General features: G+C 42.8%; 1 protein-coding gene across 7 annotated transcripts; it reads left to right on the forward strand.

The window, feature by feature from the left end:
• The first annotated feature begins 4,747 nt into the window (after positions 1 to 4,747).
• TP53INP1 (tumor protein p53 inducible nuclear protein 1) lies at positions 4,748 to 16,138 on the forward strand. 7 transcript variants are annotated; one of them, XM_075141438.1, is made up of 6 exons: positions 4,748 to 4,862; positions 7,997 to 8,280; positions 8,747 to 9,098; positions 9,609 to 9,664; positions 10,681 to 10,714; positions 13,112 to 13,364. In XM_075141438.1, exons 2-5 carry the CDS (start codon positions 8,169 to 8,171, stop codon positions 10,698 to 10,700), a joined length of 540 nt encoding a protein of 179 aa, XP_074997539.1. In that variant the 5' UTR covers positions 4,748 to 4,862; positions 7,997 to 8,168; the 3' UTR covers positions 10,701 to 10,714; positions 13,112 to 13,364. The 7 variants fall into 7 exon arrangements, with proteins under 7 accessions (XP_074997539.1, XP_074997540.1, XP_074997542.1 ...); XM_075141439.1 differs by lacking the exon at positions 9,609 to 9,664 and having other exon boundaries at positions 13,112 to 16,138; XM_075141441.1 differs by lacking the exon at positions 9,609 to 9,664 and having other exon boundaries at positions 8,750 to 9,098; positions 13,112 to 16,138.
• The last annotated feature ends 308 nt before the right edge of the window (positions 16,139 to 16,446 follow it).

The following is a 16,446-nucleotide window of genomic DNA, read 5'->3' on the forward strand; positions in this document are numbered from 1 at the left end:
AAAAGCAGGGTTATTCAGACCACAGAAACCTATACTGACTTCTGAGAGGATTTTTATTTTGACAGAGCGGAGGAAAAGAGCTCAAAGTATGGCTGAGGCTTACCGTTATTTTTTTAATCTGGCTATAATTTACAATGGCTTCCTGCCAATTGCAATTTGAAGACAGAGTTATACCTGGTTTTGCTCTCAAACAATACAAAAAGCAGGAATTGCATTTTGACAGTTTCCAAGGAAAAAGAGTTTTTTTCTAACAAGGACTCTTTGCTGTGAAGGACAACAGATTTATTGTTTTAAGATAATAGTTCTTCCACAGAAAACTGAATCCCTCAACTTTTTCAATCTGGTTTGGAGGATCATATCGAGTAATTTCTGCCTCCTTGGATCTCGCTCAGCCAAATCATGAGGCTCCTAGTCATGTCAAAATTGGATTCTTGAATTTGCTGAGTTCGTGCTCAAGAAATACAGAAACAGGTCTCTAACACCTGTTTTGCATAAAAGTCTGGAAAGGCCTGCTCTTACTCAAAATTTTAACTTGCTGTTTGGGAAAGCAGCATTAGAAACTTGTGACTTACAGCAGGAACAATCAATCTTGTACCTTTAAGCCAATGTTGCAGAAACCTTTGCACTAACTAAAGTCAAAGGAAGAAAAGCAGAAAAGGAAATGACCATTTTCATTGAGATTGATGTTTAAAACTAGAAGTCCACTTCAAAAAAGAGATTGACATTTGTGCAAGGACACAAATGTCAGACTGGGCTTTTTTAAGCTTGGATATGTTCAGACTGCTTGTGCTTTAAACAACAGGTTCGAAGTGTTTGTACCTAAATTTGGACAGAAAAGCTTGGACTCTTTTGAACAGCAGCTAGTATCTTTTCCATAGGAAAAAAAAAAAGGCATTTCATTGTGGTTAATCATAAACTTGAGATATTTTTAAAATTATAAACTCTCACTATTTCTGCATATCGCATTCAGCGGGATAGACCCAGACCTGTTTGACAGCGATGATCTTGCAGAATCTCTTCCCATACAGCACAGGACTTTCTGCCACAGCCGGATGGAAGCTATCTTCCATGGCGCAAAAGGCATTAGACTTGGTCTTAGTCACCATTAGGTTCAGGGCATCAGTTTTTAACTGAACATTAAACTGAAACCTTGGTTTTGGTAGCTGTGCTGCACTGACCTTAAGCCAATGACACACATTTCAACAGAGGTGAATGGTGTGGCGGTTCCTGTACAGATATGCCAGGTTTGTGCTGCGTGGGAACGATAGATTTGTTCGTGCAAATCAGAGCAATATCAAGTGGTTTGTTACACATTTTTTTGAAAGAATTTTTATTTATCTTTGTCTGGAGGATCTATCTTCTCCAAAGTTTAGAGGGAGTTTATTTTTTTAGTCTGTGCAAGGTCTATTTGGTGTCGTTCTCCCTCCTGCTACTCAATGTTTCTAACAGGGAGATAGATCTGCGTTCTCACCTACCATTTAAATAGGCACGTCTGCGGAGTAGGGCCTCTCCAAGAGGCACAACACATGGCAGCGCTTTGTTATAAGCTCAATGCACTCATTGTAACTCGCAGGTCTTGTGGTAGGAAGGTCAGTGTTTCTGTACTCCATGGCTAGACATATATTGTGCCTGCTAAATACTGCTGTAATATTTCATCGTAATGGGAACCCGGACAGTAGGTCACACCTTGCATTAATGCGTAGGATCTTGAAAAATCAATACAGCTCAAATAACAGGGGACCGCTGCCCAATCGTTTACTATGCCTATGACACACAGAGCACTCTGGACGCACACGGAAATTTTTGCAGGCACAGCAATGGCTGTGCCATTAAGCTGCCACTGAGCACACAGAAAGTACCGCGGACTCTCTGCTAACTCCTACAAATAATTCAGAGTCATGTAAGGGTGCATATTATTGGAAACATGAACGGTTCCCTTGCTCCGCAGATCTCTCCAGTTATTTTTTTCTGTAATACAAATACAAAAGTTAAATTCCTCAAGGGAAGGCCAGTCCCTGAGTCAGCTTTTGTGTCCAGCAAGCCCCAGACCAAAGTGACTATATTTCTTTTGCTGTCTGAGGGCCTGATCTAACAACCATTAGAATCAATAGAAAGGCTAATTGATTTGAAAGACTTTGGATAAAGCATCTAAGGCCACAACTTGCACCATTGCAATCACCAGAAAATTTGTCGTTGACCTCAGTGAGCGCAGGATGAAATACCCGGGCTCTTCGTCAGCAGGTATTTAAGTACACACATGTAATTTATTTCATTTGTAACCATTCATATGCCTAAGTACTTGTCAGATCTGGAACAAAAGCGCGCTGGTTGCCAGGTTGAGAAGAGGGGTGGCTTTCAAATCTCCCCCTCTCCTACCAACAGCGATGCAATTTGGAGGAAAGAATAAGCAAGTCCATTGTTTCCACCGTTTTGTGATGATAGGGAATTAAAAATTAAGATAAGTGAAATGAAGAGGAAAGAAATTGAGAGCAACACTACAGAAAGAGAAGAACTTCTATCCCTTTAATTACTTCTCAGGGGACTTTAAAAAATACGAACATTATGAGTTTGTATCTCAAATATAACCCAAGCCTTCCTAGGGCTTGCCTATACTGGAAAAATACATTATGTTAATTGATTAACACGTTATGCTTAATATAACAGTCAATATAAACAAAAACTACTATGTCTAACATTTTTTGTTGTTGTTGACCCAAGATAACCCAGCTGCCAAACATGACAGTTCTTGTCTACACTAAGTGCTTTGTATCGCCTTAATTAACGTGTTCTAACACAATGTAATTTTGCGATATAGATAAATTCTTTGGGGTGTTTATTCTGTAAATTTAATTTTCTGTCTCGCCTATCTTGAATTCACAGACACGTGCTGCTTCTGCCATCTCCCCTCCCCCCTTCAATCTTGGAGCCCCTATCATTGAAAATCAAAGAGACTTTGTAGGCTTCTTCCCGAGTTGCTTCAACTTATAAACCAAAAGTTCAATCAAACGTGCAATCAGTTTACGCCCCTTGATAGTGCCGATGTTATAAAAATAAAGTTGATCTCATAATTCAGGAAGGGTTCGTTCAGCCTAGAAAAATATCATCAAATACCAGACATTCGAAGTTTTTGCACGAATATTGCAAATCGTACAGCTAGACAGTTTGTCAGTCAAATTATACAGCCTATTCCCAGCTGCAGGAAGACACTTTTCAGTGTTTTTCCAAAATTTACTTTCTCCATTTTGTTTTACATAGAAAAGCTTTGTCCTTACAAGAAAAAAAAAAAAGAAAGTGTACAAAAAAGATATTATTAAACACTGAGGTTAAAAAATCAAGAAGTTTATCTGGACTCCAGCAACTGTAACACACTCATGTTGCACACCTTGTATTTTACTAGAAAATGTTATTATCGCTTGTTACAAGTCAAGTTATTCAGCACTACTGAAACCATGAAAAATCCTAAATTGTTGAGATGTTTTGCATATAAAACAGTTTGGCTACACATCGCCCATTTATTTCAGCATCTTCCGAAGGACGCATTGCCCGGCCGGCATTTGCTGCAATCTGAAGTGATGACTAACACTCCGATATATTCAGAGTTATATGAAGGTGTGCAGCACGGCTACACCAGCTCTCCTGGACTGTTACTTCACCACCTGGAAATTCCTTTCCTTTAATCTCTCAGAAGAGCATTGCATTTATGTTCATTGCCTCTTCTTTTTTCCTTAAAGAAAAACGGGGAGTGGATGGGGTAAGTGAACTAATGCACAAGTTTTCTAGGGCTTCAGATGTGTGACTTGGAAACTTTACAGCCCAGCTAAGGTCCTTCAGCCTGATAAATGTGGAGGGAGGTGATTCTCCTCCTATACTCCGCTCTGGTGAGACCCCACCTGGAGTACTGTGTCCAGCTCTGGGGTCATCAGCACAGGAAAGACATGGACCTGTTGGAATGGGTTCAGAGGAGGGCCACGAAAATAGTCAGGGGGATGGAACAAGCCTGACCAAGAAAGGCTGAGAGAGTTGGGGTTGTTCAGCCTGGAGAAGAGAAGGCTTTGGGGAGACCTTATTGCAGCCTTTCAGTACATAAAGGGGGCTTATAAGAAAAATGGAGACAAACTTTTTACCAGGTGACAGTAGTGACAGGACAATGGGCAACGGTTTTTAACTGAAAGAGGGTAGACTTAGATTGGACATAAGGAAGAAGTTTTTTATGATGAGGATGGTGAGCCCCTGGACCAGATTGCCCAGACCAGTTGTGGATGCCCCATCACTGGCCAAGTTGGATAGGGTTTTGAGCAACCTGACACGGTGCAAGATGTCCCTGTCCGCGGCAGGGAGATTGGACTAGGTGCTCTTTGGAGACCCCTCTCAACCCAAACCACTCTATAAATCAAGATTGTGCATATTTAATTACAGTATTAATTAAGATTTTGTATACTTAATTACCTCTGTTCCTAACCACCTGTGTTCCAAGTTAACCATATAATTCCTTAAAGAAATTTCCCTCCCGCGGTGTGTTCAGCACTTTATTTCCCCCAAATTAGCAAATTTGTCCGCAGCTACCGGCTCTGGTTACGCGGGGGGGGGGGCGACGGGGCGGGGCGGGCGCGGGGGCGGGGCCGCCCCGGCCCCGCCCCGCCCCCGCGCCCGCCCCGCCCCGTCGCCCCCCCCCCTCCGCGGCGTCCCTGCCCGCCCGTCACGTGCGTTAGCGACAGCCGGCGGCGGCGCCCATTGGCGGAAGGGCGGGGAGGGGCGGGGCCGGGGCGGCCGGGCCGTCAGCTGCGCGCCGCGGCTATAACAACAAAGGGCTCCGCGGGGTGCGGAGTCGGCGCGACCGCGGAGCCGGGAGCAGCGCGGTCCAGGTGGGTTTGTTTTGCCGGGGCTGGGGCCGGGCTCGCTGCAGGTGTCCCGGTTAACGCGCGGCGGGGGATGCAGCGGTGGTCTGAGTACCCGGGCGAGGCGGTGGAAGGCAGCAGCGGAGCTCCCGTTTCCCCGTGCATCCATCCCGGCTTCTGTCTCCTCGGAAAACACCGAGGCCGGCAGGGTTTTGCCATTTTCCCGGTTGTCGAGCGGCCGGTAGTCGTGTCCTTCCCCCCCCCCCCGCCCAGCGGCGGGGCTGGGCTCCGGAGCGCAGCCGGGAAGGTGCGCAGCTGCTGCGGGCTCCGCCGGGTCACCCGCCGGCTCTGCTGAAAGCGGCTTTTTGGAGCCTCCTGGTGGTAATTAAAAGGCTGCGAGCTGAGGGCACGGGACGATCACCAGCCAAGTTCTCACAGAGAACTGCAGAAGTTATTTGGGTGTCTTTTTTTCAGGTTTTTTTTTGCTTAGCGTGTACCCCATCTCCTCTGCTAGGATAGGAAAAAAAAAGTTTTTTTTATGCAACAATACAATACTGTTGACATGCATTGGAGGTGTTAATCTGTAACAGCCTTTTTATCAGTACTGTAGCTGCGCCAGTTGTTCCTAGTCTTGTCTTTTCTTGCAGCTGATAGTTTCTGCCTAATAACTAGAGTACCTCTCTTTCAGCCTCTGTCTCATTTGCCTCCCCTAATGATGGCCCTTGATAACAGCGTCACTCCTCAGTCCCCATCCGCCTTGCACAATAGCATGCAAGTGTGGATTTTTAAAGGCACTTGTCCAAAAGGATGTCAAAAGATCAACCAGTTCCTAAATGATTCAGATGGTTTTTTGGATCCTCCTTGGGATGGGGGAAGGGGAAAATGGGACAACCCGCTTTCGATGTACAGAAAGACATTTATGGGTCAAAAGCTGTAGTTTGTTCAGCTTATGTTCTCAGGAATCTCCCTTTTCCTTGTTAGAGGTTAATTATTTGATGTTGCTGTGATGCCTGTGGAACCTTAATGTAGGAGCGTGAGCTCTCATCTTGCTGCACTCTACACGCAGAACAAAAAGACAGCCCTTGCCTGAAGGTACTTCCAGGAAAAGGAAGGATCTAGGAAAGAGGCAACACATGCGTGTGGCAGTGGGAGTATGGGGAAAGTCAGTGCTGACCAGCAATTACGCTATGGCTTGCTAGTGAGCCTAAAGAAAAAACGAACTCTTTTGTTCCTAGGCCTTGTGCCAGAAGAGGGTTAGGGATGGATGTGGAAGATAACTGCAAAGCTACAGACTTCAAGCTTTCACTTAGAGTTTGTTTCCTTATCCGTAGCAAGCTCTGTCTATAATTGAAGCACTCAAACCTTCTCAAGAAGATGCTTAGGAACACTGTGGGCATTCAGCATTTCCTTAGGTAACCCATCCAGGGCTTAGCGACCTTAATGGTTAAAAAACGTTTCCTGCTAGTAACCACTGAAAACTGAACTTTACTGCACTTAAAAGCCACTTCTGCTTGCTGTGAATGTAGACGAAGGGAATAAATGTTTGCCTCTTCACATAATTGACTACTGTTGTCATTTCTTCCTTCCCTTTGTTAAGCCTTTCAGTTTTTTAAATGTTATCATTTTCCTTTACACTTCTGATCATTCTTGTAGCTCTCTTTAAGAGAGCCCAGATGTTTCATTTTCAAGTGTAGTCCTAAAAAACAGCCTTTTATCACTACTGCATCTGAGCCACTTGTTCCTAGTCTTGTATTTTCCTGCAGCTGATAGTTCCTGTTGAAGAACTGGAGTGCATAACTTCTTGAGTTACACTGTACCTTTTCATATTGCTTCTGAAGACTACTTTAAATTCTAGTCTTATCCTTTTGTGCTGTTTGAATAAAGAGGTAGCTGCATAAATGTCTATAGGAGCGGAACTGTGTGGAGCAGGTGTTTGTCCTTGCATTGAACAAGTAGGTGACGGGGTCTGGTGCCCTGGGGTAAGGTGACGTAGGAGGCCAAAATGACCCTTTAGTGTAGTCTGAGGGTTATAGGATGAAGCTGGGTATACTGGCCTTAAATAATATTCTTTATGGGTGTATCTTCTTTTAATGGCTGGATTTGTCTAGTGTAGTGTGTCTTACTCCCTTTCTCTTTCTGAATGCAGACACTCATACCCTCGTACATGCAGAACTTCTTTCCTATTTAATTATTAATTCTGACATGCTGTGATAATTCAGATATTACTATGGTGAAACTAACTTGTTACATCAGTGAGTATTTTTCACATGTAGTCTTTACTTATTCAGCTACTTTAATGGCTTCTATTTTTTGGCTCATACATAAGTATTCAAAGTCTGTAAGCATGCAGGTCTGAGGTGGTTGAACATTCAGCTTCTCGGTAGTAACGGGATTTTTCATCTTAACTGCCAAATGTGGAGTTCAGGCTTATGTGACTAATTACATGTAGATTTAGGAAAGTGTCTTGAGAAATAAACATTGGTTTTAATTAAGTATACGAGTTACTTTTCCTTATTACTTAGACTTACCATAAATGACTGGTTGGGCACTCGCTGTGAAAATGATCCCACCGGTAACTATGTAGTGCACTTTGAACTTGAGGAGGGGATGTGCCTTCCTACTGTGTTAACTGGTAGGCAGTGGCCCTGAACTGTGTGCGATGGGAGGGAGAAGATAGGCTGCCTTGGGCACCCCTGGGAGCCCTTGCAGGAGCCTCTGGGAGAGGCGTGAGGCTGCGTCAACGGAGGAGATGCGATGTCTGGAGCAGAAAATGTGTGCTTGCCTTTCGCATCTCTCTCTGCCCAGGAGAAAGACAGGCGGGGAGCTGGGGGAGCATCTTGGTGTGCGTGGGCACAAGACTTCTGTGCAAAAGTCCTCCCTTCCCATAGGAGAAGGTGGGGACCAACAGCTGGAAGACCTTTGCACAGGGAGGGGGATCTAGAGGAAGGTGCTCAGCTCTGAGGAGAGACCTAGAGACCTAGGCTTTTTCTGTGTGTGTCTAGCTGGGAGGGAATGGTGAATGCCAGTGAAGCTGCCTCTCCTCTTAGGGGAAAAATGTTCACTGGTGCCTCAGGCTGCACTAATGAGAGGGTTTTTAATTTGTTCCCTAGGGAAGTTAGCTGTTGCTTTGTCATTAATACCCCTGTCATCATTTTTTGCAGGTTTCGCATAAACTGTTTACCAGTCATGCCTCTGCATGTCCCGTACCTAAGCTGATAAAGCATCTATGCACTTTAATCTCAAGTCTATGCCACTCTTCTAGTACAGTGTGCGCCGTGCCTTGAACCTTGGATATAAAGACCTACCAGCCAAAGTCTTGTTCCTGCCTTAGTAATGTTTCAGAGGTTAAATAACATGCTCATGGGAGAGATTAATAGCTTGTCCAGCCAAGAGCCAGAGTTCAGTGAGAAAGAAGACGACGAGTGGATTCTGGTTGACTTTATAGGTAAGACATCTGTCAAATGTAAGCTCTGCTTAGAAACCAGTAGCTTGGGAAAAACTTTACGTAAGCAAAACCAGTGTGGATTAGAGTGTAGGGTGTCTTCCAGACAAATGTACCAAAACATGTTATGTAAACTGATGAGAAAAATGATGTCAGGTTTATAAGCCTGACACAGGCTTCAGTAGAACCACTTGTACAGATAAAATATGTTTGACTTATTACGCAATTGTATTGCTTTACTGATAACGGCTGTTCTACGTGTCTAGCGTGGCTTTTCAGGGAACTCCCTTTTCCCCTCCCCTTGCTTTAAAAAAATGAAAATTTGTATACGTGCTGATAGGGGTTTATTTCTGTTTCCTTGTTGTTTTTTTTATATCGGTTTCTGGCTACGTGCAACCTTGTTGTTTTTGACTTCCTGCAATCACCAACGTCCATGGGTTCCTCTCCACTGACTAATGGCCACCTACAGCAGACACTTGCACTAATTGCTCTGCAGAGGAAGCAGACATCACTGAAGCATCAGATGCGGATGGCTCGCCCGTCTTCTCTTGTTTACCGTCTCCCTTGGAACACTTGCCAGAGGCCAGCGAGTCTTGCTTCATCCAGTTTGAGTCGTGTCCCATGGAGGAGAGCTGGTTTATCACCCCTCCCCCATGTTTTACTGCAGGTGGATTAACCACTATCAAAGTGGAAACCAGTCCGATGGAGAACCTCCTAATAGAGCATCCCAGCATGTCTGTGTATGCTGTCCACAATACCTGTCACAGCCTTAATGAGACTGGATGTGGAGATGAGGAGTTTCACAGCCCAGGTAGTCCCAGGTACGTCTGACTTCTCTTGTCAAGGAGCTCTGTTGCTGAAAATATCTGGTTTCTACTTGATCAGCTTTTAGACACTTAATACTGAATTTTCCAGCTTATTTCAGAGCAAGTGAATAAAGCATGGATGCTACACAAGGTGAGTAGCGTTGTCAGGGCTGCCTGCCTGCTTATAAAAATGTTATACAAGATGACCGTGTCAGGAAACAGTTGGGTATGCAATTTTGATGCTACAATGAATATTTATGGAGCCTAATTGTTCCCCCGCAGAATACACTTCAGTCCTGTTGAAACTGGTGGCAGTTAACCGTATAGCTGATAACGTAGATTTGAAAGCACTTTGCCCCCTCCATAGCTGTGCGTATTTTTTATGACTGTTAGTCAGTACCCTTTTAGTCACCTCCTGAGATGAAAAAATATTACTTTAACTATCCTGACAGGGACGTCTGTTTTGGTATTTTTTTGTTCCTCAACCCTAGTGATAGCTTAGGACAGGATTAAATTTTTCCACAGGTGGCTTGTGAAACAAAAGCAAACTGAAATATTCCACAAAACTTACTCCCCTCAAGGTAAAAAATTGTACTGCAAACTTCTATTTTTAGCAAGGTAAGAAGTTATCTTGCTTGATAACTGGATCTGGCCGTGTGGAATTATTGCAGATGCATATTTGCCATGCACTGCTGCTTTGATGGTAACTGTCCAGCTATACAAGTATACAGTATACATAGATGTATGCAAATAGAGTATTTTTGCCATCATGACCCCACACTTGCCCATGTGTTCATTGATTTGGAAATAACGGGATGTGTTATGAGTTCTAGTTAATAACAAAAACTGACTTTTCCTCCCATCTGCTGCCTGCACTTAGACGATTGAAAATGGAAAAAAAAAATCATAGTATAGTAAGCTTTGTTACACAGGAAAAAATGAGTGTAGTGGTAGAGTTGCTGTAGGTAGATGCCCATTGACTTTTCTGATCACTCCTTGCCATATTTAAAGTTCTTGTTTCAAAGAAATGGGTGACTTTGAGATGACATACTGCTGTATAATATTGAAGTATAGTGCTGATACCATTAATCTTAGAGAACAGGGGATTTGTATAAGTGTTTGGGGAGGGCAGTTTATGATGTTAGGCATCAAGGGTCTAGCTTAACTTAAATCGGGGGGAAGCTATGAGCACATAGCACCTTTTAAAATGAGGGTCTGCAGGAATTTTGCAGGAACATGCAGAGTCAGTATCTGACTTCTCAGTGACTTGTGAACAAAGGATACTGGTATAAATTCTTCTGTGTTATACTATGTACAGTTAAACTGCTTTTAATGTGTTGGGAAGCTAAAGGTGTGACGATCCTCAGGTGGTGTGTGATTAAGTTTTTTCACACTGAACTCTCTGCTGTTGCCTTGTCAGAGGATCTAGACTTCTGTATAAGAGTTATTTTGGGTGGCAGAACTGGGAGTAGATTTAAGTCTAAAGCTAAGGTAGACTACAGAAACTGGGAAAATCAATTACACTGATAATGCAGTAGGTTTCAAAAGCTGTTTTGAAGTGTCTAGTGGTTTAATGGTTGGCCATTTAACATTGTAGGGCCAAGAAAAGCTGCTTAAGGCACACTGGCACAGTAAGTACTACTGTTTTGGGACAGTGCTTTTTGTTTGATCAGGCTGCTAGCAACGCTGCTTCTTCTAGAGCCTTGTCTGCCAAAACAATACTGGTTTTAGGACTAACCTTTGTGCCAAATGATGTTACTTGATCAAGCCTAACTACATCTGCTTTAACAAGGCAAAATGCTAAGTGCAGAAAAATTACTTAAACATTAATTGGGGCGGGGTCTGAATACCTTAGTGTTTCTTGTGAGGTCTGGCTCTGTAGCACAACTGGCAGGACACTTATGCTTTCTAGCAAAATAGAGGCCGGGGACACAGCGGTGAATATACGTAGCAGCAGTCTGGCTTTAGGCACAGCCCCTCTAAAATGACGTTTTGACAACATTGATGGAGGCTCATCAACCCTTTTCTTTTGGTGCCCAGGGCTCAGTAGTGCCAGGCTACCGAAGGCAACCACCAAGATATCAAAATGCTATATTGGAAGAGTACGTGGCCTCTAGCTAATTCAAACCACCTCTGCTACCCCGTTTTCACTTTAAGGTGACAAATAGAAAAGCATTGGTTTGCAAACCAGGGCTGGAAGTGTACTTTATAAGAGGAGAAAAAGCTTAAATATCTTCAGCCAGCAATTTTAAACCAGTTTTCCTCCTTTTGTGGAGGAAATCTATTTGCTCCTTTTAAATTCCTTTCAAAGCAAAAGGATGCTATATAAACTTCCCCTGATCATCAGGTTAGTAATATTTTTTCCATAACAAACCACAACACTTTGTATTAGCAGTTGATGCCCTTCACTAGCTAATGACATGCAGCAAGGGCATGCTTAGGAAATATAGGTTCTAGTAACATGACATGGTGTGGCTTCCTAGCTCCTTACAGCTTTCCCCTGTGAGACTTCATTTGGAGTTCCACCTCCAGCACTGTTGAATGTGTTAAGGGATTGCCCTGTGTAGAAAATGGTAGCCCCATATTTGCAGGCACCCTCGTGTAAATTAAACTGGTGTAATCTGCAGAGAAAAATATGTTTACAAGGCATTGCGAATGGATTTGTGCTGTCTTACTCAGTTGTTTCTTGCTTTGTATTTCAAGTGTTTAGGACAATATCCAGTTAATGAACAAGGGAAAAACAGCACGTCACACGTGGCTATTCTGGAGGCTGTAAGCTTCAGTCAGTCATCTCAAGCTAGCCAAGAAGCCAAAAGCAAGTGGATTTGGATATTTAAAAGAAAAAAGTAGAAGGGAGAGAGTATTCCCTTGCTGACAGGGAGTATTTTGCTCCAGTGTGGAGTGGGGAGGGGCAGAAGAGCTCACTTCTGTGCCAGGCACCTGCAGCCCCCCACAAGAGCAAGGCTACAAGGGTGTACCATGGGCACGGCAGACCAGACTTCTGTCTACAGAGACATCATACAATAAATGCAAGTTAAGCTCTTCCAGAAGAGACTTTATTATAGAGTCATGCTAGTGCTGAAAAACAGACTTCCCAAGAGACCTCTTGCTCATGCTTGAGCAAGCTCCTGGTCTTGCGGACCTCTTTCCTGGGCACCACTGCGTTGACAACTAGTCGTGGGTCCTGGGTGGGGAGAGGGAAGGCAAGCAACTCTGGTGCCATGGGGCTCACACCAGCTGTGGCGCTCAGACTTGGGATTTGCTTTGCTGTTAAAACTGCCAGGCTATTTTTAGCTGTACTTATGGAAGTTTCAGGAAACGCCAGTGATTGTTCTGTCAAATAGGGAAGTCCTTTTTCAATATGTCAGTCCCTGCTTGCATAGGCTGCTGGTTTGTTTTTCACTAGTGCATGATGGAGTAAGGGTTTGCCAAAACTGCTGACTCTCTGCTCATGAAATCTAGAGAGCTGGTTGAGGAACAATCTTCTAAGTTTTCCCATGTGTGTCACAACTGGTCTATCTTTCCTATTCCTCTGCATGAACATTGTTTGGATTTACTTCTGTGGCTGGCAATCCAAACACACTTTCATTAGTGTGCTTCTGTTTTCAGGCTGAACCACCTCTGTTCAAGATGATTTTAAACCAAACTTTACCTAGTGGATGACTCCCAAGTCTTCTAAAGCTGGAGCGGTGTGACACACATGGCCTTATATTTCTGATCTATATTGCATCTTGGGCATAGGGAGGTGGGGTGGGGAAAGGAGGGTGCAATAGCATAATACACCGAAAGTCCAAAGGCTATTGTGGTGCCTTCACACTAAAAATGAGTTAGCAGCACTACGCGTTACCTACCAGTGTGGTTTTCCTAAACTGGGTTGACCTCACCTCAGCCCAGATCTCTGTCCAGTAGATTAAGGGTGCCTTTTTGAAATGCTGGATGTTGATGTTTGTGTTCTCCTGCCCTCTATTGTTTGCATGTCTTTCCAATGCACCTCAGTAATGACTGATATCTGCTTGTTACATTTCTAGACTGGAGGCCCGAAATGAAACGGGACAGCGTGTTCACTGCTACGTCACAGCTCTTGCTACTCGTTCAACTTTTCTGGAAAAAAACAAGAGCTTTCGTCCTACTCACTGGATAAAAGAACATAATGAAAGACACAATCTCAACAGAAACGGTCTCCGTCGCCAAAACCTCACCAGGGATTGCCACTCTCGGCAAATCAAGCACAACGGACTGTTTGTTCACCAGCCTTGCCAGCGTCAGTTCAATTACTGATGGCTCTCATAGTTTTAATCTATGGTCTAATTGGTTTTAGGTTGCTCTTGTTTTCATGCATAGGTAAGCGTGGTCAATCTGAAGCTGATCTTCAATGCCTCAAACACAATCGTAACTAGTGTTGCATTCTTTTGAAATGACACATAAATCTCTGAACATCTTGCAGCAAGTCCTAAACGTTGATGTTAAATATCAATGTCTTGGAAGCCTATCAGTATGATAGTTTGTGTGCTGTTTTATAAACTATGATGTATAGATGGGTTCTTAGTTGGTATTTTAAAGAAACTTAACTGAGATGGAAATCAGTTACCTTTTGCATTAATCAAAGTGGAGTTAGAAAATCTGAGGTTAGCTGCGTGCTTTAAAGACCAGTACTTGACAGCTTGTGTATCTGTCTGTATTCAGCATAATTATTACTTTCTAACACGGAAAACTATAGCTGCCAGTGGATATTACATAGCTCTGCTGAACTGTTACAAGAAGGACACCTAATCTGAATTGCCTAGTACCTACTTGTGTTAGTGGAGTCTGTGTAGGTGTGTTGGGTACTTAATATGGGTATCAGAAAAGGCTTAAATGTCCCCCCAGTATTGTTGCAGTATGTTATAGCACTGGTGTTACAGATGTAGTACCTCACAGTGGAGTGGAAGGAAAAGTGGACCTATGGGTTAAGTGCAGATGCACAACCCACAGAGCTGAACTGGGTTTTACTTGGTACAGTTCAAGTTCTTACTCCCTTTCTCTAACTCTTTCTGTCTTTGAAAGGTGTATTTCCCTTACCCTATTTCTAGTCTAGTTAAAGGAAAAAGATGGTGGATTGACCATTCTTTTAATCCTATCAGTAGCTGATTGCTCTTTAAAGAAGTCAGGCTGATGGATAGCTATTTCTGAGCTGCTAATTGCTGTTAGATTGTCTCATATTTACAGATTGAGAGTAGCTCAAAAGTAGCTAGAAGGGAGGTTTTATCAGAATTTCTCCTAATTCTCTCTCTCTCTCTCTCTCTCTCTCTCTCTGAAAATGAAGTCCGAGTTAATTGTGACTGGAAATGAAGGGCAGTGTGTGGCAGGGAGAACAGCATGCTGGAAAACAGTCTTGCAGTACTAAACACAGTGATAACAGGGTGTATAAAAATGGAGATAGATCAGCAGTGGTTGTTCTCCTAGCCCACTGCAGGCAGAAGGACTGGATAGCAATTCTGTCGGCCAACAGGAAGGAAAAGCCATTCAAACCTATCAAGTAGTTTTCTTAAGAACACTGTGCAAAATGGTTTGGAAGTTGGCAGGCACTAAAAAAAAAGTAAAGTTCACCTGTTAACAAAGAGTGCGTATTACACAGCAGCCATGTGGCATGCCGAACCCTGATAGATCAACCTGGGAAGTAGATTAAATGGCTGTGGAGGTGAGGAAGCAAAAATCTGCACCAAAAGATGGGGGGAAATATAAGTAAGGTTATCCCCCTTTCTGTCAGTGCTTAATGTGACTTACTCTTTTTTCCTTGTGTTTAGTGCCTAGGGCATTAAAGTGTTAATGTTACATTCAACCATGTCTTCCAGTAGTCCTTATATAGAAGTTAGTATAAGGAGTCATGTGAGGAGTCTTTGAAATTAGGCAAGATCAATAATGTGAATTATTCCAGACCTATGAAGTATTTTAAACTCAGCCAAATGCTTCAATTTCACTGAAGTGAAAACCCAACAATTTGGATTAACCTTGAGGTAGTGGTACTGTTGCACACTCTGCAGCTGGAATTGTTGTGGCACATACTTAACGTACAGGAAACAAAATTTATAACCTCTTTCATTGCAGATGTGCTGCTTCACTGGGATTAGTTAGGATTGTTGCAAAGGGATGCTGACAAATAGTTAAATGTATAAAAGCAAGAGGTGCTTTCCTGGATACACTAGTCTTTTCCCCCCCCACCTCCCTCTCTTTAAGACACGTTGAATTCACATGGACGGTGAAAGAAAACAAAATTGGTCATGTCATGACTTTCCAAAACAGAGGTTTTGTTACTACTCTTTTCAGCAGTATGTGCCCATGTCCATACAACAATTCTTTTGTGGTCCAAATACTCTGGTTTATCTGCAAATAGCTTCACCAATTTCTCATCTGTTCATGAATACTCTTACTTGCCTCAGATTATCTACCTTTATCACTCCAACTCTTTGCCTGGCTTAAACTTCCTTCTCCTCTGCCAACTTTCTAGCTCAGGAAAATTCTTTGCTTTCCTTTATTATTTTTCTTTATATAAAAGTAACTACTTTCATTCAGCTTTAATTTTCTTAAAGTGAAATGAAGGAAGATGGAGTCTCCACCTCCCTGTGTTGGAAGGAGTAAGTAATCCTCTAACTCTTAACGGGGAGATGGAGTTGAGAGTATAAGGCTCCCAGGCATTACAATGAGAGCCTTGGTCCGTTCTTCTCAGTAGGCAAGTAAATGCAACTTTAGACTGCTCCTAGAATTGGGAGATACTGATCTTTTATACTGCATTACTAGATGACTTTCTGGTGATGAAAACCTATATCTTTCAGGATATAAACTGTTTTGTTGCACAAAGCTGTGCTTCTCAATTTGTAATATTGGAAACCATATTATTGTGTGAGATAGTACTGCATCAATGGCTTTTTGTTAATTTGTTTTATGTATTTATGTTGGTCTAGCCCTGTTTTGTGCCTGGAGCTATTGGGCAATTAGATTTGTTTTGGTTTTCTGTTTTAATAGTGAGCTGTGTGGCTTTTTGTATGGTTTTTGAATTGTATTAAAGTGTGTGTTTTTTCTCGTAAAAGTGGAGGCCTTGCACTGTCTTATACTGATTGATATTCATGAATCTTGCTGAAACTGTATTTTCATATGTATTGGTCAATAGACAGATTTGCATTTTAAACTGTGCCTTCTACACAGCAAACTTGAAGATTCAAAAGGGACATTTCAGTTAGGATTAATACTGTACATCAGTCTATGCATATATGGCAGCTTCTCTCCAGAGCCACTTCTCTATTTGTAGCAGTCCTTTTGATATGGAAGAATGTCTGGCTCTTATTTTTAATAGTTTAACACAAGCTGAAAACCGACAAAATACAGCACT

The sequence above is a fragment of the Calonectris borealis genome, chromosome 2 (genome assembly GCF_964195595.1).
Source record: "Calonectris borealis chromosome 2, bCalBor7.hap1.2, whole genome shotgun sequence".
Taxonomy (NCBI): domain Eukaryota; kingdom Metazoa; phylum Chordata; class Aves; order Procellariiformes; family Procellariidae; genus Calonectris; species Calonectris borealis.

What these genes read in the sequence shown, in the direction of transcription:
- TP53INP1 (XM_075141436.1), top strand. Translation starts at nt 8,169, where the DNA reads ATGTTTCAGAGGTTAAATAACATGCTCATGGGAGAGATTAATAGCTTG. An exon ending in GATTCTGGTTGACTTTATAG is followed by an intron (nt 8,281 to 8,746) that starts GTAAGACATCTG and finishes GGCCACCTACAG; the next exon opens with CAGACACTTGCACTAATTGC. An exon ending in CACAGCCCAGGTAGTCCCAG is followed by an intron (nt 9,099 to 13,111) that starts GTACGTCTGACT and finishes TTACATTTCTAG; the next exon opens with ACTGGAGGCCCGAAATGAAA.